The sequence below is a fragment of the Conger conger genome, chromosome 10 (genome assembly GCF_963514075.1).
Source record: "Conger conger chromosome 10, fConCon1.1, whole genome shotgun sequence".
NCBI classification, from domain to species: Eukaryota; Metazoa; Chordata; class Actinopteri; order Anguilliformes; family Congridae; genus Conger; species Conger conger.
The window spans coordinates 34,334,006-34,361,304 of NC_083769.1; the positions used below are offsets into that span (position 1 = coordinate 34,334,006).

A 27,299-nucleotide genomic window follows, 5' to 3' on the forward strand; every position below is an offset into this window, starting at 1 on the left:
ATGTAGGCTATAATTGTGACTGAACGGTCACACAGGCTGCTCACGCTGATGCCTAGTGCTCCATCGTTTAGGTAAGAGTTTCGAGAACTGAAACCCATAAATATTTAGAAAGAAAGAAAATATTTTAGAAAATATATAGTTGGTTTATATGGAATAAATGACGAGAGAAAACGTGGATGTACGACTACAAAACTGACCCCTCATTTGTCATACTTGGCTCCTCCTGAGCTATGATGTACTGCACACCTACCTTTTATTCTCCAGCTTCCCCTTTAATTGTGCTGCAACTGCTCCCCTAGTGAGTCGGAGAGTGTCTGCGGCCCAATGGAAGGACAGGTCGAGAATGCTGGGAATGTTGAGTGAAGCCTGGAAGCCAGTGTGGCTGTGATGGGTGAAGAACTGACATTATAAAGGGTATGAAACGTTTTTCTTGTAACGCTTTATCATGAGTAATGAAAACGGGTTCTGCTTTTAACGTACAGAATACATTGTATTCGTTGGCAATGGCTTATTGCTTATGTACTGGAGACATATGCATACAAAAATCTCCATATCAGTGTTCGTGGAGTTGCATAGGGGACAGATGTATGGGCGAGATGAGCCGCTTATAGACGGCAATATGGGTTTCCCTACCCGTTCCATATGCATGCTTACTATAGCCTATGTAGGCTATGTCTACTTAAGGAAAATCGGTAGCAGAGTATGGGGTGTGATGGATTGAATCAAAGACGGTTTCATTTCTATTTTGTTTAATTCACCGATAATCATACGTAGCTATGTAGCTGTAATAACTAATTGGGCTGTTTCAACTGCTATTTGCAGCCGGGGATGTTCAGAGTTTTTGGGTACAAAGCATATTAGATAGATTGCGCTATTGTTTAACTTTATTACCTTGCTACATGACAAGATCATGCATAATATTTGCACATCCTTTGCTCCACTCAAGTGGAGTAATAACGTTGACGTTGTGACAGTTAAGTTAATACAGGACAAACTACGAAGATCTAGGTTAGCTAGGTAACTTGCTTTAGTAGCTAGCTTAATTTGAGACGGTACACTTAAATATTGTTAAATACATCGGTGCTCATTCTCTGTAATGATAAACTACCAAGCGCATTTCGTGTCAGTACCGTACGCTATGTAATTGCGTGCGTGGTTAGGTGCAGGATTGTCGGCATTTTGATATTTAAAGACAAGCAGTACAGCCACCAACACAAACATTCCCCCTTTAGATTGTAAGCATTTGAAAATAGTAGCGGTTTTATAGTGTACATTGGAATCACAATACAAAAAGTGACCGTTTACTCAAATTATTTTGGTGGCACAAATGTAGCTAACTAATTTGAGTGTGTTAGCTAACGTTAGATACGAACTCTGTTATAGCTAAGGCATTGTCATTTTCTATGATTGACAACGATTTTAACCACTTGGAAAAACCTTAACCGAGTTTTTCAACCAATCACGTTTGTTGAGAGGAAGAAGGTAAGGATTGGTTGGGTATGCTCCGAACTACTAGCCTAGTGGTAAATCAGTGCATGAGGCATTTTAACCCTTGGATGTGGACCGTCACCGCATTCATACATTTTATTAATTGGAAATCACTGCACACTATCGGTAAATTTTTTTAATTTTTTTAAAATCACACTATCAAAGTGAACTAGTGACGTTTTATTTCCACTATCGGGAAATGTGTTTTGTGCAAATATTCCTATATGGCTTCTAACTAACTGTTTAAAGCCAGTTTAAAGCCATATAGGAATATTTGCACAAAACACAATTGTTGAAATAAAACGTGACTAGTTCTCTTTTGTCTGCTTACTGTTACGATCAAATACACACCGAGCCGTTTGCAGGCTTATTTATTTTCCAGTTGATTACATTTTCTTACACATTTGTGAAATATAGCTTCATGAACTGTTATGTGTTAGAAACATTTTTTTATCCACTATGCTTTGTAGAGTTGAATTCTCCTAATAGCCTACTTTTTTTTAAGCTGGTTTGAAACACATGTTTTAAAATTGATTAATTGTTAGTATGATTAGGTACTGATTTACATACAACAGAGGCTATTTTTGAATAATATATTATTTATTATGTCTGGCTCATATAATACGTGTTCAAATTTACATAGTGTGGATGTGTGTGTTTAGGACATGTACACATGATTTGATGGAACAGATGCTGTGACACACACACACACACACACACACAATACATATTTTTCACTTTCTAAAATTATGTCCCTTGGCTTTTATAAACACAGCTGCATGTATCTGCTTGTAATGTCATTGAATTGATTTTTATACACCCACTCACTTGTGAAACAATATAGCCGATTAATGAAGAGAATGTTGTTTTTACATGAGAGAAAATCCCCTTCAAATCTTTTTTTTTGCAAACCATTTGGTCTGAAAAATCATTCATATTCATATTTCCAGTTTTGACAGTCTTTTCATTTCTGGCTCCATCATGAAACCTATTTTCTTTAATCTGCTTGAACAGACGATTTTGCACCTGTTTCCTGCTATACAGTAGTATGCAAAAATGTGGGCATCCCTGGTCGAAAAGCCTTTTACAATTAATATCTGAGTGAACAGAAGCAAACTATTCTTCCTGGCAGAACACCTCTAGCTAAGAATATTCTTTGGCCTCCTTTCATTTACGGCATGTTTAAGATCTCTCCACAGATTTTCAATAATATTCAAGTCTGGGGACTGTGGTGGCCATTTAAAAACCTTCATCCATCTTTCCTGGAGGTACTTCATGGTTAATTTTTAGTTATGCTTTGGATAATTGTCTTGCTAGAATACCCAAACTCTCTTCAACTTCGATATGTCTGGACTGACCTTTGAACATTAGCCTCTATCATTTCTTGATATTTGTTGTTTAAAGTTTGTTGTATTGTCGTCCTGTCAACAGCTAGAGCTATGTTTGCTACTCTTTTTTGCAGCTCTTTTGCAGTAATATGCTCTTCTGAGCATTTCTCACCAGGTCTCAGGCCATTCTGTCTGAAATCTTCCTGATCTTCCAGACCTTGCTTTGACTTCAACTGTTTCATTTATCTTCCATTTTCAAATAATGTTTCTGCCAGTGAAAATGCATTGTTTGAAACATTGAGAGAATTTGTGTAGCCTTCTCCTTCTTGGTGGAAATGAACCACTTCCGTTTTCCTTTAAAAAAATAATTTAAACAGTAAAAAATGAAAATAAATCAATAAGATAAAGCAATCTTACTTTAAAATGTGCAGAAAGGTCTCATGTTTAACTCTGTACCATTCAGAGATCAAGTTTGCTTTCGATCACTTACAGATTAATTGTAACAGGCATTTAAACCACTGTATGTATTCTGGTCTATTGCATTTGCTCATTTGTCTGTGATGTCGATTTCTCCCTCTGTTTACACACCCTATCCAGTCTGGTTTGGTGATTTTTCTACCCGCTGAACCCTTCTGCAGGTGTCCTCCAAATTTACCCTCTTTATTCCCTGGGAAACAGGACGTGACATGATTTCAAACCAGCACTACACTGCTACACGGCCATGTATGCCGTGCCTAGGCTTCTCTGTCTTTTTTCTCCACCCCCTCCTTGGCACTAAGCACTACCCATTTCCTTGTCTTTAGGTCTATGGTGTGTCTTTCCAGTAATCACCAGGAATAGATTTTCTTTACAAGCTTAACAGTTTTCTCAGTGTCTGTGTTTGGTTAAAAAACATTTTTAAGTTGGCATATTATATTTCAAATACTTTCATTTCTTGCATAGATGTTCGTATGTAATTAATGATTTTTTATGATTAAAAACAAACAGGCAATGTTGGCTCTACATTAGAAGGATGTGCAAGTTTCTACATAGTGCTTTTCGCTATGGTTTTATGGTCTGACTCTATTTGGAGTTGGGGTCTTCACTGTGTTGTCTGGCCAGTTAAAATGTTAGCAGAAATTTTATGAAATGCTGTGTTATAAGGTATACTGTGACCAAAAGCAAGCAAGTAGATGTCGGGGACTGGACTTGAACATAGGCTTGGCCGATATAATGCCACATGTAACAGAACATACTGTAGGAGCAGCCAGCTCCCAGGAGCAGTCAGTTGTATTGCACATATCTCATTTTTCCTACACAGTTGTGCCTTGACTAATGGATCAGTCATAGAATATTGCGTTCAATAGCTGTAGTCAGTAAGTTGTGTTGTTATTTATACCTGCTGTGGTGAAAAATTACACTGTGTGACTGGGCACTATCACCTATGTTTGTGCATTCCTATGAATCAGGGTATTTTCAAAAAATAGAAAGTGGTGAGAAATTAATTCTTCATTTCTTAAAATGTCACAGCTGTAGATGGGCACCTTGACACAAATAACGCAAGAGTGAGATAGCCTATTGGCCTACGTATTTGTTCACAATTATAATTTTTTTCTGAATGTGACAAACAAAATCTCAACAAAATCGAGTCTGCCATTATTTAATGGCCTCTAAGTCATTCAGTGATGTGATGAATATATGCAAATACTACAAACTGGCAAAATAGTTTTGTGGGAAACACACAGTACAGCACTGCAGTTCGGTGAGGTGTCTGAGACAACATTTTGGTGCAGGGGTTAAGGGTGGTTTACATTAGTCATTCTGGAGATTTCAGTATTGAGTGTAGTATCTTCCACAATCTCTTTATTCATAAATTGTGTCACATTTAATCCTTAATTTGTGCCTTTTTACATTATTACAGGGGTGTTCTCTGAAAGCAGGGATTTTACAGTACATGACTTGCAGGAGTATTGGTGCCAAGGCTTAAATTCAGGAGACTCTGGGATTTCCCAAGATAATTGAGGCTTTTCCTCATGTTAAATCCAATGACTCTTTACTTACAACCTGGTCAGTTGTTTTACTGTGTTTTCTGAAAACATTCTATGGCAATAAAAGGGTAAATAAGTGAACAGATTTTGATTTTATGACATGTACTTCCAGTTGATCACTGGACATCCTTCTCCAGACGGTAAAAAAGATGCATGGTGGTGTCTAAGGGCACACACTATAGGTTTTGCTGTGGCTGATTTATTTAGGCTGTTTTTGTTGCTGGCTGAAGGAGGCAGAGTGATATGCTGCTCCACACATCATTTCCTGCTGGCCCATTCCTCCCAGCCTTCTAACCCCAGCTGAAGCAACAATTAAGCTGGGAGCTATGAAAACTCTGATATCCACTTCATTAAACAAAGTACGTTTCCAGGCCTCTGTTCCCGTCACACGCAGACTAATGAATTCATATCTTGCAATTCTGTGATAAGGGAAAATGAGAAATAACATGAACTGCAGTGATACTTCTTTCTGTTCCTTGCACATTGTTTTTTTTCAGTTCAGCTTTAAAAAAATGTGTTTGTTTTTTTCCAAAAACACCAGATTAACTGTAAAAATAAAGAATTCAGCTGTAGCCCTGTGGAAGGTACAGTTACGGTTTGGCAGACGCGAGAGTTCCCTTCACCAGTAGTCTGCGAGGTGAAGAGGAAGCTGTTTTCTGTTGTGTCACTTTTGTCTTTGCTCAGTGAGTGTGATTACTGCACCGTGACCAGTGGGTGTTTAATGAGCCTGTCCATTAAATAAAAGGCTGCTTGCCCCTAAGCTGGGATGTTGCCTACACGGTTTCTACAGGCTTGTGTTTGAGACTCAGTGAATAATAGCAGAACCAGTAGCATGTAATTTGGATTGGGCAGGAAGTTCAAGTTCAACAAAGTTTTTTCTGAAAGTGAAACACTGCCTCTCACAAATGGGAATATGTTTGTTCTGTTTTTAAAATTCACAATTAACAGCACTGCCATGTTACTGCCATGGTACTTTTTCATTTTTCTCTTCATGAAATGAAAGTTAATAAGAAACCAAATTGTTTAGCCTACATTGGCGTTAGATATAGCCTAATTATATTATGTATAACGTACCCACAGTTTCCACTCAGCAATGTAGCAGATGTGTGTGCTATACATTTGCTCTAAAAAATACCATTCATTTGAACATTTTAACTGTTAATAGGTAGAGCAGTTATATGCTATTCAGGCTTTATTTATGCTATTTACTTTAATCAGAATTTTTTATATTCAATGAGAAGTAAGAGTAAGAAGAGTTCTGATCAGGTCAATGAAGTATACATGGCAAATATGAGGTTCATCGTTTAGGGCCTGATTTACTAAGATTTTGCATTTAGCATGTGATTGTTCATGGTATTTGTTTTGCACCAATCATTTGTTGTGTTATTAGTTTTGCTATGTGCAAAAATGTTTTGTACATGCCAAGGGTCTTAGTAAACCAGGCCCTAGGTTTTTAATATAGCCTGTTGGCAATGCATTTAATTGAGGCTGTTTAATGGGGTGATAAACTGGTCTCAGAACACATGATGCTTATGCTTTAGGGCTTTAAAATATCCACAAGGGTACCAAAGCAACTTTATGATTTCTCTTTGCTCTCATATACATTATAATCATTCGTAAATGGCTCACTTGACACTGGCCATTTTGTTGTGCTTTGTTAGTACCTCCTTAGAAAATTACTATTGTTTTTAAGTAATGAAAAAGATATGTGCAATCAGGTATCTGCTCATATTTAGTACTTAATTTTTCTTTTTCCCCTCTAGCTCTACTTTCAAGGTGCATTGGACAGGGTGAAGAATGCTGTAACCAAGAGTAGGAGGGTGCAACATAAATCTGTAACATAACACAGGTTCCTACCCTGAGCCTCATCTCATCAGCATCAGGAAAACATCTCTCCCCGTGAATAACTGAAGGGCACAGAAAACCCACCCACCATGTATGGAAGTGCGAGAACAGTCGGGCATATGGAGGGCAGTCCTGCAAGGTCCCCTCGCTTGCCCCGGTCTCCCCGACTCGGGCACAGGAGAGCCAACAGTGGCAGCGGGGGAGGTGGTGGTAAGACGCTGTCCATGGAAAACATCCAGTCTCTGAATGCCGCCTATGCCACCTCCGGACCCATGTACCTGAGCGACCACGAAGGGGTGGCCTCCACCACCTACCCGAAGGGCACCATGACGCTGGGCCGGGCCACCAGCCGGGCCATGTACGGAGGCCGGGTCACGGCCATGGGCAGCAGCCCCAACATCGCCTCCGTGGGCCTGCCCCACCCCGAGATCCTCTCGTACGGAGACATGTCCATGCACCACCACCCCCAGCACCAGGTGCCCGCGGCCCTGCGGCAGGTGCGGGACAACGCCATGCTGGACCTGCAGTCCCAGCTCAAGGACATGCAGAGGGAGAACGAGCTGCTCCGCAGGGAGCTGGACGTCAAGGACGGCAAGCTGGGCTCCTCCATGAACAGCATCAAGACCTTCTGGAGCCCTGAGCTGAAGAAGGAGAGGGTGATGCGGAAGGAAGAGGCCTCTCGCACGTCAGTCCTGAAGGAGCAGATGAGGGTCACCCACGACGAGAACCAGGTACCTGCATGGAACAATATTCCATTAGCCCTACACACGTTCTTCCTGATTTGATCATTTCTTTGCAGCTTTTTTTGTCTGTGTTACTGATTACTGCTGTTAAGTCATCAACTATATTGTCTTAAATATGTACTTAAAAAAAGGATTAGCAGTTATATTTATTTTCATCTTGGAAAACCCTTCTCCAGAGGTAGACTAGTTTCTAGAGTGCTGGCAAATGTTATCCTCACAGCATCCTGCATTATTATAGAGGCCCAGTGATCACATTCTCATGTTGCATTGCATGTCAGTAATATAATCCTTAATTAATAATCTTTTGTCCTTGGGTGCATCTTGTTGTAAATATAATAATTGCAGGGCATTTAATTGGGAATCGAACTGATCCCATGAAAGCAGTCCTTTGCTGAGGATAAAATGCTTGTTAATGTAAGCCATTAACAAAATTGGCGTGCAACTTTTTGCAATTCTTTTGATTGATTTCTATATCGAATGTTATTTTTATATTTTAAGGGATGGGTTGCACTCCTTTTTATCACACTCACCCCTGGGGTAACAACAATTAGGGATACACGATATAGAAATTCTGAGGCCAATAATATTTGTTTGGCCATATTAGCCAATTATGATACCTTCCTGTTTTGCACTGTTGCAAAAAGCTGTAGCAGGGGTGTCCGATCTTTTATCTGAAAAGGGCCAATGTTGAATATGATTGGACACCCCTGGTCTACAGAGCTACTGTGTACTGAACTTACTGTATGGCTATAAGTTTTACTGGTGGAAAATTATAGATAGAAATGTGAAGGAGCTTGAGATTACTATGGTTTGGCAACTGTTTGAGCATGACATTTTAATTTGGAGCATCAGTGGTGCATTAAATGTGTCCGCTCCCTTGGGCATGTTGTGCCATTATATCAGCCAATCATATTGGCTATAATCTTAGCATTAGAACGATACTGAGATCTTAAGCTATTAACAGCCAATACTGATACAACCCCAATATTATCATGCATCCCTAACAATTTTGTTACAATGAGTCTCAGAAAATGTATAGGCCTAGTAAAATAGTTTGGGCAGACATTGTCATACAGTAGGCACACTTTGTTATATCGTTATATTCTCAAAGTGTTGTATTTGACACTTTTTAAAAGATAAATGCTTTATGCGCCAATCTTTCTGAAGACGACATTGTCATAAGTGAGGGTAAAGAGAGAGCTGATTCAACCCTTCTGTGCTGAGATGCTGAGTTGAAGGAACCAACTGTGTTTTTCATTCTCCATTCCACTGAACTCCCACCAAGGTCATAATGTTAGAAAAGAGGAAAAAGTAACACTTAAATCTGTTATTCAGAGCTGAACAAACTGCCATGCAAGAAGGGTAGACTGAATCATTCCGACAGTCGTAAAATCTGCCTCCACCTGTGTGGAGAGAGAACCTTCATTCTTTATTTTCCACTAAATTAGTCAGGGCAGTGCATTAGAGAAAACGCTCACCTGCATTAATGGAACTCAAAAGCATTTGTTCCTTTGCAATATATCTTTCCTTTCCTTTGCATATGATTTCTTGAGTCTTAAGTGGTGACCCAGGCAACTTTATTTTAAAAACAAACTCAGAGCAAAACCTTGAGAGAAATCAGCTGTCTTGGAGGCCCGGAAGAGAATGGGGACACTTGTGGGTCTGGTGGTGGTCAGAGGGGCTTGTCCCACTGCAAGGCAGCATTTCCTCTCTTCAAAGCAGAACAGACAATTTCTGCTTATTGTATATTTAACTATACATTTAGATGACTATAAAAACACATGTGCTGTCTGGAGCTGTGGCATGTCAATATATTGTAGGGATTCATGAATACTTTTTGGAGTGAGCAGTCTTGGAATCTATGGAAAGGTGTTTCGTATACCATAGTTTCAGTTATTATAGTTATTATTCAGGTTACTTGTTTTCCAGGCCGGTTGGTTCATGGGAAGTATTAGAGGTCTCTCTTAGCAGTTCTCCAGGCAGCATAACAGGTTGAAGGTGATGGCATTAAGTGATAAAATTATTCTCACGTACTCTGTTGCCATAGGAACGTGCCTATGTAGTATTTGTCTGTCATTAGTTTTCTGACATTCAGGCAGACAGTAAATGCCAACATGGATCAGAGTAGGCTTGTAGCTATTTAACATTGAATGGTTACAGTATGTTCTATGACCTGCCATCCCCTTTTAATCACAAAGCAGATTTAGTTGGAACATAACTTGGTAATATCAGGTTTGGTACTGGATGACACGACCATGAGTGAAAAGTGTTTCTCAGTTTGAAGGAGTCCTTTAATTTGATTGGGTCCTATTTCACAGCAGCAATGCCTCTGACAATGATCTAAAGAAAGCAGATAAAGTATGGTGAAAAAGCACATGAGTAACGAGAGCTCATTAGGCTGAAGACACTTTAAGGAAGTGTATTAGTCAGAGTTTGTTGGGAAAGGCTGGTGGAAGGCCAAGGATCAGCTACAGAAAGCTATAGGAATTTGTCATCAACAGGAGAATGTCAGCATACAGGGACAGTATCTGCTCCATCAGATAGTGAAGTGGGCGAACATTTTAAATGTGGAACTATTCTCAGAACAAAACTACCGTGAACTGACATAGACAAAAAATGTTTTTTGAATCCAAGTGAAGATACAGGATTTAGTATTTCCTCTGACTAAGTTTGAAAGACATTTTTTAACATCATAAATCCATTATTCAAGGTTCTTGTATGAAAGCATTAGAGTGCTAATGCTTTTGACAGGTCTTGATGTTAGTCTAATAAATTGGGGTTAAGGGTGTTTGAAAAAATAAATTGCACCTGTACCTGTAATATAATGAATCTGCAACAATGCTGCTATTCTTGACTGTTTGCATTTCTCAGTCATAGTTGACTTTGCACCAGTGCAAAATCCCAGTGACACATTGGAAATGTAAGCAGGAAATACATTTTTTTTTTTAAATTGTTGTTGGATTATGAAAATGATTATACGCAAGATATGTCTACGTATTATCTCAACCTCCTGAAATATTGCAATGGAAACAATAGTTACATTTTGGGGAAAGTATCATTATGGATTAAGTATGTTTATGCCTCTGCTTGGTGTTAGATTAGCCTGTGTATTGCTGTGCCGCTGCCAGTGCCAAAGGTGCTACCATCATCTGGAAAGCAGACGATTGGCTTTGGAGCAGAATCTCTTTGCTTGTCCTAATTGGCTACGCTTCACTCTGCCCTGCGTTATCAAGAGAATGCCTTATCGGCTTCCAGCACACATTTTAACTGCATAGTCCCTCTCCTTATTGTCAAACAACCAACCAGTTTCAATCAGAGCTTTTACCCTGGGTATCCAGAATGCCAAACACTAGCATTTGGTTTAGACTTTACTAACTTTACTAAATGTATCTTGACAAACTGAAGCATCTTTATCTAATGCGCTGCTTGGATAGATGTGTGCTTATTAATCATGTTAATAAGCTTCTTCAGCTTGCCTGAGTGAACAAGTGTCATCGCAGGCTCTCCTTGTTCTCCTGCCCTCCAGAAAATGGCTTCCCACAGACAGAAAGAATATTTCTGCTTCAATAGAATGAGTGATGAACTTCTCGTTTTTTTTAAAATGCCCCCATTATGACAGTATAGATTAATTTCCATTTTTCAAAAACAACCTTGAAAGAAGAGATGAGCAATACCATACATACGGGTTTCCACTTTATGTATCCCAAATGGGTTGATAAGTAGAGAATCCAGTTTGGTCTGGTCTGTCACAGTTACTGTATCACAACTTTTGGCAGCCCAGTCTCCTCTGCAGCTCTTTAGGTGTGGTATCTATTTGAACTTGTTCAGAGGCTCCTGCTGGCCCGTTATCTCCCTGTATGAGTACTGATCAGGCTTAGTGTGGTATGATGAGACGGATGGTACCTTCAGGCAGCACCACCTGGGCACCCAGCCTGGGATTGTCTCTGTCCGATAATGTTTTTAGACGCCCCTCAGCATTAGAAATGGTGGTGCAAGTGACTGAAGGACGTGGATTGGACAATCTCTATACTCTACATAAAACAGCATATGTCTGCCTTTCCAGAGATGCGGAATTGATTTTCATAAAAACTTAATGTGTATGTTATATATGTACAACACACATGTATGCTGGCCTTGAAAGCATAAATGTTTTAGATAGTTTGTCCCCATCTCTGTATGCACGCAGGAAGTTCTTGTGAGTGGGACTGTACTGCAGTTTGTCTCTTTTTCTTGATCAAGCGGTTTTATGTACTGCGGGCGTTGGAGAGATGAGTGCATTTGCATTTGTCGCAATTTTCAAAAAGGCCTTCACATAAACAACATAATCAGCAGCATACTTGTTCAATGGAATAATAAATAAAATGCTTAAGTCTATGGGTAGAGCCTGGTGTAATTAACCTGAATGGAAAGCTAAATCGTCGCTCTGCTTGCTGGGCTTTGAGCCTTTGAATCAGTCTTTGAGATGAATAAAACTGTGTTCTTGGATGAGAAGAAAAGTGGGCCTGCTGTGGAATCTATGTGGAGGTCTGTCTGGCCCGACGCTTCCTTATCACACAGCATTCAGAAACCACCTCCTCTGACAAAACCAGCTCTCCAGACACATCAACTGCTTCTTCTTCTTGTTTGTGAAATGTGCATTTAATTAACTAATACTGAGACTGCTTTTCTTCATTTCAACCATTTACAAGGATAAATCTAAAAGGTTGGATGTAAAAAAAAGTTTTTTCTGTTCCACATTTTTGTTTTTTTTCCGTAAAATTAATTTCAGTCATGGTGACCAGGCTCTGTGTAACTGTTTTGTTTTTGTTTCTTAAAAGTAAGACGGTTGCCTTTTATTATAAGTAAGATATACAGTTGCCTTTTTCATTTGCAGTGGTAACTATGCCTCAGGGTTTCTCTCTACCCCTGCCTTTTCCATTTGCCTAATCAGATTTACATTTGATTTAAAAAAGCAGTCAAATGTTTAAGGTCAGATTAAATAACTCTCAGTAAGCAGTGGTTCACCTTTATTTCTTGGTGCAGTGAAAGTCAGAAGTGGGCAGCTAAATGTAATTTAATAACGTTAATCTCAGGGCACTTTAATCCAAGAAAATTGTTGGTCTCATATTCCGTCCAATATTTATATCCAATGTTTCATAATATAAAGAACAATAACCAATGTCATATCATGTTTTTTGAGAATATATCTGGCATCTACAGTATCTATCAATAATACTATCAGAATCAGGTCAAGGTGATTTACTAAGACCTTTTGGCACATGCAAAACCTTTTAGCTCATTCAAAACTAATAACATAACCAATGATTCATCCAGATACTGTTGTGTCCAGTCAGGAGTAAAGGGAAAAATTAGGAGCAGCAGAGAATGTTTGGAAAATTTGTTGATGTTTTGATAGCTTGTTTCATTTCCCATGTGCAGTGTATTTTCCACAGATATGCTCAAAGAACGCTCAAGCTACATTTGGCACCATATTACCAATATTATTCTCAATCTTTAATACAGCCAAATATCCGCTGAGAGGTGCAGATACATCCAAGTATGATATTGTGTTATTTGTATTATCACTTGTTCTCATCGTTTAAATTGTAGTTCTTCTGTATACACTTTTGCTTCATACAATGTCTCGTCATCCAGATGCACACCTAGATCTAATTTCAAGCCAAGCTGAACCATAGCATGGGAAAAGGCTAGGATATGTTGGGACAGGACAAATGGTGTATAAAACACCACAGACTGAAATGCAATGCAACATTTTTGTAACCCCCACAAAAAATTATATTTTGGCATGTGGTAGGAAAAACCACGAGCAGTAATATCACACAAAAGTCATACAAAGGCCTGTGAGGAATACTGGCTTCAAATACTGATCCCTGCGGAACTCCTGTCGAGTGCAAAATTGAATTATTTAATAATGGCACAAATATGCACAGTATGTACCTCATATACCATGTTTTTCTTTGTTTTTGCTGGAGCATTGGCTCAAGGTGGGCGCGTACATTTCTTTTAATTGAGAAAAAAGATTGTGGCATTACTGTGAAAAAGGACTTAGATCTGTTTTATTTACTGTTATCAATCTGATGATTACAAATGAATAACTGTTATTCTGTGCTCGCTAATTACAGCCAATATCAAAGTAAAAATTACTTAAGCTAATCTATCTAGCAAGTTAGCTATCTAGCTAATGATAGTTTCCTAGCTAGCGGGTGATACATCTAGGATGGGAATTGACATATATAGGTATAGCATTAACTATTAGGTCATTTTTTTGAAGTTGTCGTTATTCCATTCATTATCCTTTTGGTAAAATATTAATTAAAGCAAATAAACAAATCTGTCGGAGAGTGCCATCATCGATTTACCTCAGAGTGTTTCTACACAATCCTTCTCTTCAGTTGTCAATAATGCAATGTCTGTCACTGGCTTGATTGAGTGTCTGCTCAAGATTTTATCTGTATTGGAGAGCTTGGACTTGGAGGTAAGCACAACAGCTTGTGCTTGGCAATACAACTCAAAGTTTGACATGCCAACTGTTCAAACAAGAGGGAGTCCCAGAATGACGCATGCAGCTTAAGAAGAGGGTCAGGTGCATATGGAGTGACCGTGCTCCTCTTTCCTGGAGTGACAATGCTCCACAATTTCAGTGTATAGGAAACACTGATGTAGACTGAACATACTTATTCTCTCTTCATTTGTGTTAGTGGTTCCTTGTGGTCCCTACAGCAATCGCCAGACCTTTTCTCTATTCTTATCCAGTCCTGTCATAATTACACTGAAGTGCAGAGAATTCCTCCCATGAATTACAGTGCAGGCTGAAGGCCTTAATAGGTGCAGATTGCCTGTGTAGTACTATCTTGAAAACTGCTGAAGACTAAGATATGCAGAACTGTCACTTTTAATCCCTCTCAGACCCTCTGTAGAATTTATTTATTTATTTATTCGCTTTTGCTGCGGAGTTATTCAGTGAAGGATTCATTTTATAAATGCTGGGTCCTCGAGCGATTTCACACAACCGCTGAACAACTATGACCCATGCCAAATGTTGACCTTTGTGGTCTTTTTTGTAAAAAAATCTTCATTCATTAATGTCCCTCTTTGTTCTGAAATGCATGCAGCGAGAGTGAAGGAAAGCCTTAATCTCACTGCCAGCACTGAAGAGAGAGGGTCATGGGCTTGTCTTCTCCCCTCAGCATGCAAATGTATGCGGTATGTCTCCAGGGTTAAGCCTGGCTGCATTAGCTCAGGCTAATTGTTCACAGTGCCTCTAACTTTTGCCTGTCTGAACAAAGTCTGCCAATTGACCTCATGTCTTGCAGATCTTTTTGGCCTCTTGATGTTTATTCCTAAATGCAATGTCAGCACAAAGGCACACTTTAAATAGTCAGGTCACCTTCATACAAAGAAGGTTGTTGCTTTTTTTGATAGTTATTTAAATGCTGTCATTAAATTGTAAAAGTACATTTAGCATTCTGATGAGGGAGTTGCGGTTTGAGTATTGCGTTTATTAAAGGTACAATAGGTAAGATTTTTGTGTTAAAACATTGTTACAAGACCATTGTAAATGCCTTCCTATCATTGAAAAAAGCTCACTGACATGTTGACTCACCTTCTGCCTGTGTTAGTAGTCCTTAAATTCGGGTTTGAAAGTGTACATTTGTTGGGCCGATACGATGTATCAAAACATTGTGCAGCTGTACAAGTATTCAAGCTCATTGGTTAAAAATTGGTTCTAACTGCCACAGCCAATGGCGTGGGGGCTTATTTTCGTGTAGCCGCCCAAATTGCACTCCAGACAGGTGATCACTGAAACTCTGTATACTATTGCTTATTATCCAAGTGACTACATATCTAATTCTAAAACCATACCAGTTTGTTATCGGTAGCAACAAGCAAATTAGCTGTAGTTAGCTTGACAAATTTTTGAATATAATGCTTTATATTACACGTTATATTCATAGACTGTGGGAAGTATTGTGGTTTGAGGTTGTTTGTTGTTGCAATTCCTCTCTTGACCGTTAGGAGTCCGAAATTACCTGTCGTACCTTTAAGTGAATTATGTTTATTAAGTAAATCATTTCATCATTTTAACATCATAACTGTTTGTTGCATGAATGTCAGGTATACATTTACACTGTGCTTGGGAGAATGTAAAGACACTGATTCATTATCACTTTTATTTGTAAGCCACAATAATACACAACCTTAAATAAGTGTTTTGTGCATATTAAATTATCCATAATTGGGAAATTAGTTGTTATAGATATGAGTTGGGTACATCGCAATAGTTAAAATAAGTTAAATACTGTACAGTACAGTACACAAAAGCTATAGACAACAATGCAAAAGCTCCTGCTCCCATTCTTTCAGCATTGTTCAGTATGTGTGTGTCTGTGTGTGTCTTTGATGGCGAAGCTCTTATGTGTAACAGGGCCAATGAATAGTAATGATCTGACATGTCCTCAGCAGAACTGTTTGCGTCAGAGCTGTGTGATTTACATTGTAAGAGATGGGCCTTGTCACAAGGTATCCTGAGTTATTCGACTCTTTTCCTTCCTTTAACTAACCCTGACTGGATGATAGACTGTGCTTTCCCTGTGGAGAACTCACCTGGTTAAATGAATGTTTCCCTCTTTGGTTTTTTGTCCGATGCTGTGTGCTTGCACACATTACTCACTGCTCTGGATGTGCCGCTCAAGGGCACCTGTGGACCTGGGCAGAAGTGTGGGCTCTTCCCACGCATCTTAGAGGTCAGCCTTCCAGCTCCGGCCATCTGTCTGTATCTCCCCATCTTTATGGGCTGCTTCCTGGGAACATGGCGCGTCTTCATGGCCTGCTGCCTGGGAACATGGCCGGTCTTTTTGTTCCCACAGTATGATGTCACTGTTGTAGTCCAGACCACTATCCTGCTGTCCCTGCTGGCTCCATTTCCAAGTGCGGCTGGGTGGGTTCCACAGCAGTAATATATCACAGAGACATAGATTAATGTCTGCCATGTTTACTTGTGTAGAATTGTAATGAAAATGACACATTGGCTGGAGTGAGCTTTCCACTATATTTTTGCCAAGTCATCTTCAAGTGACCGGTTCAATTCTTTTGCTTGATATTGTCATTGTTGCTATTGTGGCTTTCATTATGCGGGCACCTCTTATTATTATGAACTGTGCGTACTAACTGTAGCATTGTGAGTTCTGCCAGAACCTTGCTGGGACCCTTTTTGTTGCACCGTTTAGCAAGATGGTGCTCGACATCAGTTGCCCCTGTTAAGAAGTACAGTTCCATAAATGGATTACAGAATGTGTACGAATAATATTTTAATGTGAGGTGCTATAATTGTTTTTACTATTAAGAGTGTTGTTTAAGGATCCATATGCTGTTATCTTGCTGGTTGTATGCAAGAAATATGGGTTTAAATAATTTAGGCATTATTACCCTGATCTGTTTTCTTTCTTTAAAAAAAACAAAAAATACCTGAGGTGTCCTTCTCCTTAACCTTTAATGGCGACAATGTAGTCTCTGCAGAAAGGAGCCTCTGAGTCATGGCGGGGGCAGTGTCAGAATAAAGATAGGCCTTTGTGTGAATACAATAAGCAAATCTTAATGGACTCTTCCATAATAGGGTCCCTCAGCAGAGGTCAGAGCCTCTGTCCTCAAAATGTATTCTGAACTGGAGTCACCTCTTTGAAACTGTAAAACGGTGACATTTAAGCATGTGTGTAGATATTGTACCTGTCATGGACCTGTCCTATTTGCTGCACATGATGCTGTACTGAGATGGACAGGTATTTAATGAGATGGGCAGCCTGGCTCTCTGTGTCATTCATGGTTAGAAGCAGATTTTGTTGTTTGGGTCTGAGAGGTCAGACTGTGTATCTATGCTTATACCTAAATTGATGTGGTAATGGTAACAATTAACCTGTGAGAACAAAAAAGAGAGGAAAATTTAGTGTTATCGTATGCATGTTTCTTTAAGATTATGAATCATCCCTAATAGGTGCTGTGCTAAAATAAATGTGCTAAGATTTGTGAGGAGATGAATCCTAGTGTAAAATTATAAATCAGGTCATTGTGCAAGGCTTTATCTTAAGGCCTTAATGACTCCACCTGTACTTCTGGAATTGCTTTCATGAGCTGTTTCCTGCTGGGCTATAAATCGGTGATTCTATTGTCATAGCAACATGAGAAATAGGCAGTCTTTTTTCGAGCTGTTTCACTTTAAATTGCATTGGCGCCTGACTCAGCATGAGTGTACACCAACATATGGTACTGTTAGATAACGCCTCTAATGCAACAGCCTCTGGCTCAGCCCCCGGCTTGAGCAGCAGCGGGTGATGGGAATGCTTGTGACCTCAGGTAGAGGAAGTGAGCTGAGTGGAATCACCTGTGCCCTTCTCCACCAGTCAGAGGGATGACTTAGGAGCAGGTTGCAGGTGCCACCAGGGGGCAACCTTTACCACTACAAACGCTTAGTCAGTCAATGTGCTGTTTCGCCGGATCGATCCCATTGTTGAATATTATGTAAGAAGTGCAGGTCACTCTTGAAAAATGCTTTGACTGATCAAGTTAATGGTATTTCAAAATATCATTTTAAAAGCAGTTTAGCAGAGAAGTCACTGAAATGATGTGGCCTTGGGTGATAATGAAAAGGACCTGGCTGCACAAATGAAAGAAGCCTGTGGGCTGGAAGGGTTTGTTAAATATTAAATCCTACAACAATATTTAACAAAGCAACCTTCAATTAATCAGAGTTGATACATTTTTCCATTAGTTCGTATCATCATTGTCCAGTCAGCTAAGCAAATGGTAGCTCTAGTTATAACGCTCATTAAAATTAAGAGGGCTGATCCGTTGGGCTATGCCCAGAGAGCTGTCTCCTCCTGATTGAGACCCACGCTGTAGACCCAAATTAGTTCAGTCTGCTCAAAAGTTTTGTGGAAACTGATAACCTAAAAACAAAGGAAGCAGACTTCATTGCCTTGTGTACTCAGTACTGTCAGCAGAGTTTTAGCTGTTTGTTCACTTTACAACAAAAGTAAGTCAATTGAAAACAATATTATTACAATGTATTATTTCATTTGAATTCTGTATACCTTTATTTATATGATCACATTCTTTGTTAGAATGACTCAACTGTTTTGACATAGTATTAATTGGTACAACTCGATATTTAGGCACAATAAGTACAATGGCTCGGTTATAGTGGCAGGTGTCTTACCTGGGAATCGAACCTACAACCATGGGGTTATGAGTCCAGTTTTCTACACATTCGGAATGAAGAGGACGAAGGTTGAAGTGAACGTTAAGTTAAGCTCCAGAACAGGCATTACTGAAATCCTCCAATGAGCATGAATTAAAACAAAACACTGAAGTACATTTTAGTATGGATGCACAAACAACTAATACTGTCCTAGAACTCCTACAGAGTTCAATCTGTAGATTTCATACTGTATTTATGGATATTTCTTCAGAAAACATTGTATTGACACGCTCAAAGAGGGTAGCTACAGTTTCTTAGTTTTTTCAGAATTTGTTGCATTGAGCCAATGCTAGAATGTGTGCTCATACTGTACATGACCTCAATGTAAGTTTGCTAAATTAAAACAATTATGTAATGTACTTATGAGTCAGCCAAATAGAACCATGCCAGTTAAAACTAGCATTCTAGTTCCGTGTACTCATTTGTTTCATGCTGAGCTAACTGTTGCCCAATCTTCAATTATGGTGCACTCTATTCTTATGAGTGAGTCATACTGTTTGCGTTTACAGTGCATGCTTACTTGCATTTCTTCCCGGATTTTACTTTCTCTCCAGCTCTTTTCCTTTCATGCATGAGCACTTACGTGGGTAATCTGTTGCTTTCTGTTCAGCTTTATTGAAAATAGCTATTTTGAAGGTACTGTCCTTCTTGTCTCCTCATTTGCTTGCTTGTACATATAAACTATTACTTTGCTTGTCTCTTTTCAATGCATAGGCCTATTCGCAATCTGTGTCTGACAAATTTCATATTTTACTATATTGCACATCAGGTGAAGTGCTATTAAAATCATGATGTTGATTAAGTATGTGCACATAAGTAGCTGAGAGCAAGGGCAGCATGACTTTATGTGGAAGTGCAGGATCATTGGCCATCATTACACTGCAGTGCTGTACCTCAAAATCCAATCCCATCGACATCTTCAAATAATCCATATTCATCACATATTCTTCTGATTATGACATAGCTTGCCTCTCAGGCCTTTTATTTTGTCACTGTCAGCCTGCTAGAGACATACTGTGCCCTCAAGTTGGTAGAAACTGTAATATTTGGGCGGCAAAGTTGTGACGGCATTCAGGTGGTTAGGCGGAGGTCAAGTCCGAAAATAAACCATCAAAATGCTCCTCAGCCAAGTGAATAGAAAAACTATTTTCTCAGTTTGGGATGTCTGTTTTTTATTCCTAAATTTTGGTGTAATAATATTACTGCTGGTATGAGGGTTGCCTGTGTATCCTCACCCAGATCCACCATCATGCATTACACTAGTTTAAGTGTTTAGGTTATCTAGTTTGAGATATCAGCTGTATTTGTTGTCAGCAAAAAGCCTTGGTAAGGCCTTCTAATCCTCTATTATTTGTTTCTTCTTGTAAGACTAATTGAATGGTTTCCAGTCAAGTGTGTGGGTTGTTTTAGTGTGTGTCTTCAGTGGTGTGTTATTGGCTTGGGGTGGGGGTGGAGGAGGAGGTTGCAGGGAGAAGTGAGATTAAACGCATCACTAGGGATTTCCCATCTCTCTTTCCATTCTAACCGTATATACAGTCAGAGCGGCCTGCTATCCCATCAGTCTTCATTGCACACAATCTGTGATGAGGCCCTGGACGGTGTTGTACTGCCGGTAGTGCACTTGGGACAAATAGAGTAGCCTGCTCCCAGGAGCACAAGCAAACAGCATCGCAGCAGCATAAGAATGCCTGGGGCTAGCTTGTCAACAGGCGGGTGACTTCTCAAACACATTTCAGTAATTATAAAGTACAGGTATGGGGTGGTGAAGGAAGAGGAAAAGCCGGCCACAAAGAACAGTGATTGAAAGCCTTCCTCTGTTTTATAAATCAGTTTCAATTTTCAATATGCATACAAAATCTAATTTGCCCAAACATAATTGGTCCTTAAGGCATAAAGTCTCTGATCAACACTGTTGCAAGTAGTGTATGCCTACATGACGGCTTTTCTCATGATCTCATGTTGCAGTGGGCTAAGCGAGTATTATTACTTTACTATCCTTTGCCATTGACTGGGTGGTGGAGTTGTTCCATGTTCTGTATTAGATGCTGCAGGTCCAGTAAGATATGTGAGACTGTCCATTACAGTACTGTCCTTGGAAAAGCAGTTGTGTTAGCTGGAAAAGTGAAATGGAGAATTCGATCATGAGCCTGCTTTAGTGGGCACAGTTTACAACACATTTTATAACAAGTTTAAATTCCTGTGCTATTTTGCATCACCTGGACTAAATGAAATGCCTCTGTATATAAAATATAACGGCATCATAATTTGAGTTTCCAAGGTTCTTACAAGTTAAAATGGCTTCGGGGAAAAGGATCAAAAGGTAGTGTATAAAAATGAAAACTGTATTGTGACGGGCAGAGCATGAAACATTGCGTTTCTTGTTCTGGCTGCCACATTAAAGACTTAGATTTATTCCACTGGAGTGCCTGAATATTTAGGATCTTCTTTGCCGTATACTCACTAGGTTTTTATACACTTACCCCTATAATACTTTTTGTCCCTTATTTTTCATAAGAACCTTTTGGAAATTTAAATTTACTCTTTAAAAAAAAATTTTTGTCAGATTTTCGTGGGGCTGTTATTATTACATACCTTTAAAACAGGGGTTTACAGAATTATACTGAAATGCGTGCATAGGAAATGTGGCGCTCTGAATTTAGGGTGTTTCTTCACGTTTCAGCTCTGAGTCATAGCCATTGTGTTCCCGCATGACACGCAGTCTTATTGCCAATTATTTTGTCTGCCAGGGAGAATTCCCACTGTGTTGAGTTACATTCGCTTTAAACTGAACACGGTGAAGGCTGGCCTCAAAAAAGCAAAAGAATGATTTGAGGAGAATGATTAAGAGCCAGAATAATGGCCTGTTTATTCTCCCCCCTTTCTACTCCTCCAGCATCAAACTGCTCGGTATCAAATCGTTAAATCTAAATGACCTTTGCCAGGGAAGCGGGATTTCATTATTGATCCTGCTGTCTTTCCTATGCGGCGAGGTGAAAGCTACCTAACAAGACAGTGCACATTCATCAGCGGGGAATGTGGATGGGAGGCGGCTCCTTCTGCTTTCCCCTCCGGAGTCAAATCACCCCATCCGTCAGTGGCCATTTTGTTGCCTAAATCTGTTCCCTTTGGGGTCGCTGTTCTACCATCCTTTATGGGAAAGGTTTTTAGGCACTGTTACATGTTGATATGTTGCTCATTCAATGCCACTTATTTTAGGTGCCAGGTGTTATCAGGCCTCATCTTCTCTGAAGGAAGATAAGGATATAGCTAGAGGATAGTGCCCAACTAAAATGTTTCAAATTGTGAAATCATTTTAATCTTAATCTTATACTACTTCTGTCCTTCTGGCAATTTTATTCAAGGTTCATGAAAGTTACATAACACATAAACCGCTAAATTATGTATAAAACAGGTTTAATCACTGAAATAATTGAGCAACATGCTTAGGGTGGTAGTTGCATTAACTCATTGTTTGAGCCATATCATGATAATGAATCATACAGTATATCCAGCACCTACTTATTTCTCTTGTGTTAATATTGTATCGGTCTTAGGGAATGGAAAAGCGTTATCCAGCTGTAGGCATTCCTTTGTTCTGCATTGGTAATTATTTGCACCAGACTGACAGTGTTTTTTTACTTGTCTGTAGCAGTGTGTTGCTATTTCTGAAGCCTCCTGTGTATTGCTCTATTAAAGTACACTGCATCTTAAGGGGTTTGCTCTATGTGGAGCTTCTTTGTAGTGCACAGAAAGAGTGATCATCCCTTGAGATGGTTTGTCATACAAAGCATATTAATGATATAGCTACAGTATGCTCAATTAAATGGACCCCCAGCACTAAATTATTCCCCAACAGGAATCATATACGGGTGTTTTTCTGATCAGATTTTACTGCTTTAACTGTGAGAATATAATTTCTTCCACCATATGTGTACGACCAGTTATAAATGGTCAAAATGGTCAAACTGCCACATCTCTGTATGATTTGGTGGTCGATAGGAATGCCACTCTCAGCATCGTATGACACCTTTTGCTTCTTTATTCCAAGACCAAGAAACATAATTCCCATCAATATGTTCAAGGCCGTATAGTCATTGTATTTTAAACTTAGCCTAACATATAGTCATTTTGTAAAGATCTTCCTTTCCTTCCTTCCTTTTCCTTCCTTCCAACTAGACTTAATGTATTTGCTATGCCCAGGTGTCAGATTGACCGCAAAAGCTTGAGAAGGGTGCAGTCTGGGAAATTAGAATCAGAATGAAAATATTCAGAGATAACACACAACACAATCTGATAACCTCAAAGAAAACAAAAGGTATGCAGTATGACAAATAATAATAGTACTATTATTTAGTAACAATAATAAAGCACAAATGTTCTGTATTTGAGTGCAGATGATACATGGTAACAGTTGATCTGAACTCATATGTGCCAGACAACAGTATTTCTGAGAATTACAGATCACAGATTGTCAATCTTCAAACCTGGCATATCCTAGGCTGTTGTACAGCGTTATTACTGCACCCTTTGATCTAGACAGACCCACAGTGGCTGGCACTGTACCCCTGGGGCGCGGGTAAAAAGCATAATCGGTTGTACAATTCATTTCCTCCCCGATGTTGGACCTCCAATTGGGCCTCTTCAGTCACCACTGTGAACACTGCCCCCCTGTAGGGCCCGGTGCTTCTGAAGCAGGGACAGGGCAGAGCCAGAGGCTGTTCCTGACATGGCAGGTTATACAATATCTATTTATTCCTACATAACCTATCCATTGTAAACTTTATAATGTGATGACAATAAATGGGAATGTGCGATATGGCTGTTGATTCTTGCTGTTGAATATAAGCTTATTTGAACAAATAGTAGGCCTATATTAAAGTTAAACATTGGCAAGGCAAATTTTCCTGGGAAGCCTTGCAGAAATAATGTTATTATGATCTGAGTAATACCCACTGAATAGTTACATGATTAAGTGCTTCTTTCTGCATTGTGATTGAATTTATATCAGTATAAAGCATTTTGCATTATGGTTTACTCTGAAGTGTAATGATCTTTTTTGTGGAATATATATAATAAAATTCCGCGGCTTATATCTGGCATGGAATTGAGTAGCTGCATACAGTGTAGTGGAAACCATGAGGGAATGGCATGTGGGGAAAAAAAATAGCATTTAAATGTCAGCTTTTGCTTCAACGCTCAAATGTCTGTAGCGCTTTGTACTCAACCTCTCTTACAATGTGTACTGACGGTAAAAGAAACCATCTCTGCAGACAATATGACATTCTCAAACATTCACAAATGACATTCTCAAACCTTTAGTTCCTCTGAAAATGTGACCCTCACACGGTGGTTTTGGGCAGGTCGCTCAATGCGAACCCCTCTCCGCTGAAGGGCTGTCAGTGCCTCCCTGTCTCCCTGTCCTCTCTGGAGTGACTGGGGTCACGTGCTGCCCCTGAGCTCTGGCTGAGTCACGCTCGCCCACCTGTGTGGACTGGCCCCCTGGGGGCTGGTGATGGGAGAGTGCCAGTGATAGTTTAACTGCTGGTCCTCCTGCAGCCCAGCGGCTAGCTGAGAGGCCAGGCCCTTGTCACTGGATTGGAGCAAAGAATGTAGGGCGTGTTCATTTGTGTGCCTACATGAATGTGCAGCAAATGCATACTATATTCAGGCAGTCGTGAGTGAATGCTACAATGACAGGAACTGGCAGAGGCTTTGTGTATATTCAGTGCTAGGACTGTCATCCTTTTACAGCACAGCGAGACAGCTTCGAATTGTTCTCACATGCCAGTCTTCTTATTTGCATGGTCTGCCAGTATTATTATTTTTCCCCCAGAGATGAACTTGAATAACAAGAAGGGTTCAAAATAATGCTATGCTGTAACTTGGGTGTAACCATTAATGTACTGTAATATGTTGCACGATCTAAGCATCTGCATCCCATGATGTCACGTCTACGTGACATTGACCGTGGAATGATTGTTGGTGTCAGACAGGGTGGTTAGAGTAGAATGGCCCAAAAAACATCCGGTGAGAAGCAGTTCTTGGGCAGAAACGCGTTGTTCATGAGAGAGGTCAGAGGAGAAGGGCCAGACTAGTCAAAGCTGACAGGAAGGTGACAGTAACTCAATTAACCACGCATTACAAAAGTGGTATGCAAAAGAGCATCTCTGAGCGCGTCAATCCTCTAAGTGATTGTACATGACTGTGGTGTGTCAATGAAATCTGAAATCACACGGTACATTGTAGTTTCAAATGTTAAATAATAAAGAGTGGTGCACTGTCCCCAGGTTTCTAGAGCTGTAAAACAGGGCTGGGAGTGAGCATCAGAGAGAGACAGGGAGGAGTGCATCAGCTGAGCTGGTGTGAGCTGCCTTCTCTCACTTTACAAGGTTATTTATTGCCATCTGCTGGGGAAAGAATATGCTGTACTGTCTGGCTTGTTCCCAGCAGTAAGGGGCTAATGATTCTCTGATGATTACTCCGTCTCGTCAATGATTATAAAGTTAAATTGCCATGGTGCTTAAAGTAAAGGGGCACAACTAATCATGCGGAGATAAATCAGGACCAATTAATCAGATGTGCAGTGGACCATTGATTTCCCCCATATCTAAAGATATCAGTGAGCAAAGATGACCTGTAATTCATCTGGACATGCAGTATATGCATGCATTAGACATTCAGCAGTGTGCCTGCCATGAGTTTTTCCTTGTTTTTTTATTTTATATGATGCCATATTACTGTATATTAATCCTTATATGTGGCAGGTGTTTGAATGTACAGTATGCCTGCATCAAATCTTGCTTAACACACAGGTACATGTGTATTCAGTGTCTGTAGATTAATGTACTGTATGTGACAAATTTACATGTAGTTTTTTATACTCCTTTCGGGCTTCAGATAAAGCTTCTTTCTCGGGGTGAAGTGCATACTTGACTTTGCTGAATTTGTGATGAGAGCTAGGCTGCTGTCCAGATGGTAGAAGTTCAAGTTGTTGCCTCTGTCTTTGATTAATGTGTGGAAGCTTTTGGAAGTGCTTGGGCTGAAATGTCTAATGCACAGTGAAATCCCAGGTTTTTTAGTGAGGAATTCTGGCACTGTTAATGTGACAATAAAAAAAGAGAGCATACAGTATTAGATAGATTTTAATAAATTAAAAAAATCTGAATGATTCTGAATCAAATTGTTCACATTCAATACATATGATTAGACATCCACGAAAAATGGGGCAGATTTATTTTAAGACAAAATACATTCTATACAGTATATATATTTTATTCCAGTCGGTAAAGTTGGGTATTAATTATAAAACACTGAAGAATATTTTATAATCTGACTGCAGTTTGATTTGTGCTCACCCTGGTCCTTTCCAGCAGTTTCCCCTTAAAACCACTCACAGAAATGACTTATTGATTTTGGGAGTGAAATTTGTGGTTCTAGGGGGAAGGATTAATTAATTAATTGCATTAATTTAATACTATATATTATAATAATATTCTATTGAATATTCTGCATTTTTTATTTACAGATTTATATGATTGCTTGGTTTTATTTCAATGTCTTACACACAAGTATGACACTGGCCATATGGTCTTCAGAAGGACACTTCTTTCTCATCACAAAATTATGCCTTTATTCTTATTATGCATTTTTAAACTGACCAGTTTGCAGAGCAAACACATTGCATTGAGTTTTAGTTTGTGGCATGTATCCAGTTTTTCCTCATGATTTTTTAAATTTTAGAACTTTTCATACCTCATTGTAATTTGTAGTGCAATGAGGTATGAAATCAAACAGTGATAATCATGAACTAATTTGTCGTTTCATTAGCTTTACCTAAGCTTTTCAGACTTCACCTCGAACACACTGTATGGATTCTGTAGATGGTTTGAACATTGCCTCACTCTGGAGCTTAATATATCACAGGGGCTTTTTCCCAGAAACAGTTCTTTTAAAAAAAAATTTTTATGTGTATTTTATTCATTCAGCACTCCTTAAAATATTGTATTTAGAATACACAGAAGATATACTATGTGTCCCCCTTAGAGTTGAATAAGTGCAATGAAGCCATACTGTATTTCCATGTTGGAACACTCAAAATTGGACTGAATAACAAAAGCCATTCCATGCCAACTCCAGGAGGTTTATATTTTTCTGTGTGTTGGTAGACAATTATAAGATGTAAAATTCCTGAAAAGCTTTGCTTCATCTTCCATTTCCTATTGCTGGTAGAGATCAAAGTTATGGGGGCACCGAATGTGATTTCACAAGCCAAAAATCTTTGTGAATGTTTTCTAGAAAGTTTTAGCTTTGGTACTCAGTGGGTTTTGTTTATGCATCTCTTCCTACTATCTAACTTCATACAGCTTTACATACCTGATAATCAAAAATACCTATACCTATAATCAAAAATGGGAGAGTCTAATTGCAATTACCAGTATGGCCACTGTGGATTATTCCACTTTTTAAACAGGGTTTAATTTATTACTGCATAAATCATTGATCAACTTAGAAAAAAAAGAAGAAGGAATCTGTTAATTGGGTTTATTTGTTTGCAAATAAAATGACACTGCATACGTGTTTACTTTTGGATATATGACGCTCCCAAAAATTGTCTCCA

The 27,299-nt window shown here is 39.3% G+C and overlaps 1 protein-coding gene across 1 annotated transcript in view; it reads left to right on the plus strand.

Moving 5' to 3' along the window:
* The first annotated feature begins 307 nt into the window (after nt 1-307).
* LOC133139518 (ERC protein 2-like) overlaps nt 308-27,299 on the plus strand; it is a 195,134-nt gene continuing 168,142 nt past the window's right edge. Inside the window, exons 1-2 of the mRNA XM_061259094.1 lie at nt 308-414; nt 6,607-7,419. Of these exons, the coding sequence (XP_061115078.1) occupies nt 6,778-7,419 (642 nt within the window). The 5' untranslated portion in view covers nt 308-414; nt 6,607-6,777. The remainder of the gene's footprint in view (nt 415-6,606; nt 7,420-27,299) is intronic.